The 6,953-nt window shown below is 40.2% G+C and overlaps 1 protein-coding gene across 1 annotated transcript; it reads left to right on the top strand.

Annotated features, from left to right (window-relative positions):
- Nucleotides 1-2,801: 2,801 nt before the first annotated feature.
- LOC124160985 (endocuticle structural glycoprotein SgAbd-2-like) lies at nt 2,802-6,536 on the top strand. The gene is made up of 3 exons (XM_046537121.1): nt 2,802-2,903; nt 4,430-4,635; nt 5,963-6,536. Exons 1-3 carry the CDS (start codon nt 2,892-2,894, stop codon nt 6,162-6,164), a joined length of 420 nt encoding a protein of 139 aa, XP_046393077.1. The 5' UTR covers nt 2,802-2,891; the 3' UTR covers nt 6,165-6,536.
- Nucleotides 6,537-6,953: the final 417 nt, after the last annotated feature.

Genomic DNA, 6,953 nt, shown 5'->3' with positions numbered 1-6,953 from the left:
AAATGCCATTGATGTGTGGGTCCCTTCAGGAGGCAGACGTTATTTTCTTCTACTAAAAGGGTGAGATATAATACAATTACTCGCTTTATATTCAATATTGAACGTGACGTGTGGGATACACGTGCATCGGAGACAATGAACTCTAATAGGTAAGTATGCTTAGATTTACCACGGCAATTATAATTGAAATCTTTATAGATTATTGATTCGATGCGACTGTTTTTAGAGTAATGACTCTTCCAGAAGTTCTATCTGCACTGGAAGATGACCAGGACGATGTTTTAGGTATCTACATAGAACCTCCAGAGAGTAACGTGTTATCTGACGAAGATTCAGCGGAGGAGGATGGCGGTGGCTTCATTGATAATCTGTCTGGTCGTCAACTTCGAGCAGGTGCTGAAATATTAGTGAGTACTCAACGAGGGGAATGTGAAAGTGAAGGACTTGAGACGAATGACAAACGGGTAAACTCAAAGAGGACGAAAGTGAAACGAGTGTTGACTACTTGGAAAGATGAAGATCTCTGTGTAAAAAATTCATTATTTCCGGACGCAAATTATTGTGACATTGGTGAGAAGTCGCCTACTGAAAATTTCGAGTTGTTTTTTGATGATGAATAAATTAATTTCCTAATTTTGCAGTCAAATGGACGAAGAATGTGTCCTACAACAGAATAGGGATAAGAGGTAAAAAGTGGTGGTGGTGCATATTCACGTGGCTAGTGGATGTGTCATTGAACAATGCGTGGGTTCTTCATAAGAAACCAGGAAAAACGCTGTCACAATTACAGTTTCGTCGCAGCATCGTCCAAGTGTATCTGACAAAATACAAAAACCCTCCTATTAGTGTAGGGCGGCCTTTGATATCAAGGAATAGTAGTATCCACGTCCGAGTAAGTGATGAAATTCGCCTCGACGGTAGGTATTGGTCATTTGATTGAACCATGCAATCGACGACGCTGTGCAGGTGAATATTGCCAAAGTACTATTCGTACCCAATGTGTGAAATGTGGCTTAGGGCTTTATGTACCATGTTTTTTGCAAACTTTCACAAAAAATGAATTTCTTTGCTGTTCACATTACGTTTATGCCTTTTTGACATATGCTAATTTGCCATGGCCATATGACATTTATTTATTATATATACATGGCTTAATTTGTTAATACCATAAATCCTTTGTCCAGAAGAACAAATAAATATGACTTCAAAATTGATATGTTTTATATTTTTCAAAGACTTTATCCGGGGAACAAGAAAAATGCAGTGATTATTCGAAGAGTTGAATTACGCGAGCGGAGATGCTACTGCTACGGTATCCGCCTAGCGTGATCATATGGACACAGGTCATTTTCATGAAACCGCTGCACATACTTCTATAATATTTGGGATATATGTTTTTAAGTAAATAGCGATCAATCCCTGAAAAGAGGAAAAAAATCGGAGGAAAAAAAGTATTCCGGCGTTAAAGGGATATACACATCCTGTAGGGGACTGTTCCATTAGTCGTACCAGTGACTCGGAGTAACTATTTGGGGTAGAGCCGAAACGGGTTACGAAACGGGTTGGAAATGGGGTGCGGCCGAAAACCTTGCTACGCATATTTGGGGTAAAGTTTAGTATCAATTAACAAATTTATTTTTCCATTTTTGCATTGGCGGTTCTAATCCCGGAACAGTTAGTCTATTTCCCACAGAAATTCAATTATACATTTTGATTTTATCCATAGAAAAACGGCTCTCCGTCGTATAACCCAGTCTACAGGTCTAGGTGTTCACATTCTTTGCTATCTAGCTTCAATCAATCGCATATTTTAACGGAATTTTTCAATAGCTGTTGCAGAGACCTGGAGTAACTACAAACTTTTTGGGGTAAAATTTAGAAGTTAGTGGTTTTATTAGTTAATTTAGTAGTAGTTAGTGAATTTGGTATGGTATTTGAAGGAGGTGACCGACAGCTTAGGTCATTAACGCCGTGAGGGAAGGGTAGGTAAGGAAGGGCGGAGAGAAACCCGGCGTCGGTATCAGCCTGCTCTTAACGAAAGGCGCCAAGGGGACCACGGCTTAACGTCCCATCCGACGGACGGAGTATTGCGCTTGAAATGTCCTCCACACAACATTCAAGCAGGGATCGGGCAGTCTCTGAAAATTTTCTGCCACCGCCGGGATTTGAGCCCGAGCCCACAGGGTGTGAAGCCAACACTCTAGCCACCACACAAACCCGATCCCCGTTAATGAATTTAGTATGCCTTTTTTCCGATTTTCCCGCAGAAATTCCATTGCGGCGTTTCCCCGGCATCCAAACGCTCAATCACAGCTGATAGGGACATCTGCGCGGGAGCGCACTCACGATCGCCCTCCGGATGCCTCATCAGCCTCCGTCTAGAGAAGAGTCCCCGCCAATTTTCCCCCACATATTCGCACACAAACACACAGTCTGGCGACTTCGCACACCTCCACTGACCTATAAGGCGCTCACAGCCTCCTTTTGCACCCCTCCATCCCAATGCCTGCAGCCATCGAAAACGTTCGTTTCAAGCAAGTCCCTTCTCCGCATTCCAATTACCACCCCATCCACCGAGACTCATCCTCGTCCATAATGTCCAGAGTCTCCCAACCCTTCCACATGTGGGACGAACGGCTCTTCACGTCACGTGACAAGACACCCAAACGTGGACTCATCCCCTTCCATTGCCTTGCATCCACTCCGCCCCTGTTCCGAAGCGCCAAGATTCCCTTCTCTTCTCCCTTCGGGTGTCCAACCGTGGCTTCTCACCCCACCCCTCACGACGCGGTATAAAAGGTGACCACGATCTTTGATGAGCACGCATTTCAATTCCTTGACGAGGATCTCCTTACATCTCCCAGGCACCGAAGGATATCATCCACACCACCATGAAGGCAGTGGTAAGCAAAACTGGTCCGACAATCCCAACCACTAACTGTATCGCATTCTCAAGCTATCACTATTTTTCCATTCAGGGATTTTTCATTCAGTCCCCCCATTGCGTATCCAGGCACCCCTACCCAGGGACACCTATCCCCAGTGGCGTAGCCACGGCGGGGGGGTTTCCTTGTTACAACCTCCCCTTGAGCCTTTTTTACTTTATTTTACGTATGTATATATTTTATACTTTACTTTAATACATACTCGTAAAAATTACTGCTTTTGAGTCCTAAAAATCACGTTTTGGACATAAATAATCACAAAATTTTCCCCAGACCATAGATCTAGGAAGGGCCCTGAAATCTCTGTTAAACAAGTCCCCCCCTTTCAAAATCCTAGCAGCGTTAATGCCTGTTCCCATGCTATTATTTTTAATATATTGTCATTTCAATACTTTAACGGGCGGGCAATGATTAATTTGTGCAAAAGAATCATAGAAGTGAAATACACTACTGATTGAATTAAATGTATACTTTTCCAATAAGCAGAAATTGACAACAAAATATTAAGTATTGGCAAGCCGCGTGCTACCCAAGGAAATTTCAGGCCACTTACCACACAAAATTTAAGCAGGGATCAGGCAATCTCTGAAAATTATCTGCCACCGTTGCGATTTAAACCCGAGCCCACGGGTTGAAAAGCCAACACTCTAGCCACCACACTAACTCTTTTCCTTATAGATATTCCATTAATACAAGAATCGACGCATGGAATCGGCTCAACCTTTGCAGCTAAATTCTATTCTCCGATGTTAATATTTAAATATATTTTAGTACAAATGATATGCAAAATAGCTACAAAACTATGCATTTTTACCATCATAAACGAGACCAAAACTCTACTCATCATCATCATCATTAGTCAACAATCCTAAGAATGGTTTGACATAGATTTTTCCATTCCTTTCTGCTATCCGCAAGCCTTTTCATAGCGACGCATTTATTCTCTTTTATATCCGTAGTAACCTGTCCTCTGTAACTAATTCAGGGCCATCCCTTACCCTTCTTCCCTTACAACAGTCTTTCTACGATTGTTTTCATCAGTCTCATAATGTGGCCAACTAATTTACTCCGTCTTCTGCTTAAGTTTTTAACCTCTACTCCTCACCTTGAAAATGTTACACAGAAACGAAACCACCGAATGTTTTTATTACTTTAACTCCTACGATAAAGACTTTTCACCAAGTCACGCCCGCTGATATTACTTTTACGAATATTTATGGAGGCTTCCGGATAGTGAGTCAGCAGAAGCAGTTATGACTGCAGGTTGCCCATCGCATACTGGAATAATTCAAACCCAAAAATGCCTGCTGTGAATCCGGCAACACTGTTATCTAGAGGATGAGTAGACGCGGAACCCGGAAGGATATCTGCGCCTCCTTTTACAAATATTAATGCCTTTTCATATGATATACTAGTACGTAACAACTCGAGCCAATCTGCAGCTTCCATTTACAGAATGCTTAACGAATCTTCTCTTCCCACAGCTTCTTCTTTTATTCGTCGCCACGGTGGCTAACGCTCAGTTTTTCAAGGGGAGGGGAGGTGCAGCCTCACCCGCTCAACGCTTCCGTCCCGCAGTCCCTCCACCACTCCCCGTTGCCGCAGCCGCCGCCCGTGGACCCGCACCCAACATCATCCCCATTGTGAGGCAGGCGCAGGATGTAGGCTTCGACGGAACCTTCCAGTACAGGTACATCCTGAAACTTTATGGTGCTATCTTTCGAGTTTTCTGTTATTATAATTAGGTAAATTAAGCCAAAATTAAGATTTCTAAAAGAAAATCCCATCAAAGTTGGCGGAACTACTGAAATAATACATAAGTAGCGCGACTTCAGTGGCAATACAATTCAATATAGAATTTACTTGATAATAGAATGTTGAAGTTTTTTGTCATGCCTAACACACGAATGTGTGATTTTCATAAAATAAACTTAGTTGAATGTTATCTAAAATATATCAATGCTTATAACCGAAAACCATAATTGTGAATGAAAAGGCATTTCCAGAGCAAAATGTTTTATTCCCTGATGATTTATTACGATTAGGTGAAGGTGGCCAAGTAACATAAGATTATAATCTATTATCCTTGCCAAATGCCACCAAATTATAGCTCGGACATAAAATTACAGTGCAAAAAAACTTTCTGTTCAAATTAAGAGCAACAAGAGTTATTTAATATTTAGCATGCTTAATATATTTAAGCAGTGTGACAAAGATCTATCAGTTCTCTTTCCTCTTCGTTTTTACGAAGAACATAGCTTCCAAATAATTTCCCATGCCAATGTGTCTAAAGATTCAAAGAATAGAGTTGAAAATTGCCAATAAATGTTATACTTGAGAATGAAGCAAGACTAGCTGCACAGCTTTCAGGAAACAGGAATAAACCTTTATTACCGGAATCATGTATGTAATATACTATGAGGTGCCACTACAATTACAACAACTTTTTTACCTTGACCACAAACAGATTTAACATCTGTCAAATTAAATAATCATATTTTTCAACCGCTGGACGCAACCTTCATTCACGATAAGCATTTAGCGGTTTCAAACATTGAAAGAGCATATGTCAGATTTCCTCGATAAATCCCAGTCAATTAAAAAGGTTTCTCTCGCAACACATATTCTAGTATTTAAAAATGATGACATTCTGAACTCATCTCTCATCATACTTATCCCTTGTGGGGAAATAATAACTCCTCCTTGAAGCGTCTATTTTGTGTTGATTGCTCTGATAAATAAAGTAGCATACTGAAATTTTCAATTTGTGTATCGCAGAAAATTTGATTGTTTATAGAAGTGATCAATTTTAAAGTATGAATATTCCTAATTTTTTGCATTAGTTATACAGATAAATTTTCGACAAGGTTCTAAATATTTTTCTTGAAAATCCGACGATGATATTAAAATTGATACAAAGGTACTACTTCAGAAAAAACAAAAGAATTCAAGCAAAATAGAACTAGTCCCCTTACAGTAAAGCCTTAATCTGAGATGGATATGTATTTTGATTCCAGTTACGAGACCGCCAACGGTATAACTGTGCAGGAAAAGGGATACCTGAAGAATGCTGGCGTCAAGGATCAGGAGGCACAAGCGGTTGAAGGATCCTTCTCGTACCCTGGCCCTGATGGCAAACTGCTCACCGTCCGATACTACGCTGACGAAACTGGGTTCCATGCCGAAGGAGACCACCTTCCAGTGCCCGTCAAGGCTTAAATATCAGACACGACCGCCCAGCAACTTCAATCAAAACGGAGAAAATCGATTTCCATCCATAATGGAGTCTCGAAGAGTGATAAACCTCTTTCGATGATTTCAGTAAGGACTGGAAACATGGAATGAACTAAATGCGAGTCGTCGGAATGCTAGGCTAAAGGAGTCGTCGACAACGTGTTCCCTCAACACACCGTTACAGTCAAGAGGGGGTGCAAAAATCCTTACGGACACTCGCTTATTATTTCATTTTCTGAGTCAAATGATACTGTTCTATGAATAGTATGGACTGATGCCTGTTATGCCCCATATTCTTCACTCCCCTCCCCATTCTGCCCCTGTAATACTCATATTCAATAAAAATACACTTTTTTATTTAGTATATTTCATTGAATTGTTCGATAAATATCCTATTCCGTGATGTTTTACATTTAAACTTAGTAACTTATGATGTTTAATGGGAATACAAAACGAAATCTTTCATCGTATTCATATCGTAATAATTTTCCAAATAGTTTATCTCGGTAAATTAAATAGATATTATTGTTGATTATCATGAGACGATGGTCATAATTCCGATATTTGTCTTTGCAATCGAAAACTATGGAAAGTGCAATAATTGCAAGGTCAGGGTAGGAAAGTTCAAACTATAATTATTCTTAATTATTATTAGTGATACAGTGGAACTTGGATAACATCAAGGGACCAGTTAAATACTTCGAACTGTCCAAAATTTCGAACTAATAAATAGGTCGAAAACAATAAAATATATATTTCCAAAAAAAAATCCTT

The sequence above is a fragment of the Ischnura elegans genome, chromosome 6, assembly GCF_921293095.1.
Source record: "Ischnura elegans chromosome 6, ioIscEleg1.1, whole genome shotgun sequence".
NCBI lineage: Eukaryota > Metazoa > Arthropoda > Insecta > Odonata > Coenagrionidae > Ischnura > Ischnura elegans.
This window is presented reverse-complemented; position numbering and strand designations above follow the sequence as displayed.

Excerpts from the sequence above, each read along its gene's own strand:
- LOC124160985 (XM_046537121.1), top strand. Across the intron at positions 4,636-5,962 it reads GACGGAACCTTCCAGTACAG|TTACGAGACCGCCAACGGTA; the intron begins GTACATCCTGAA and ends TTTTGATTCCAG.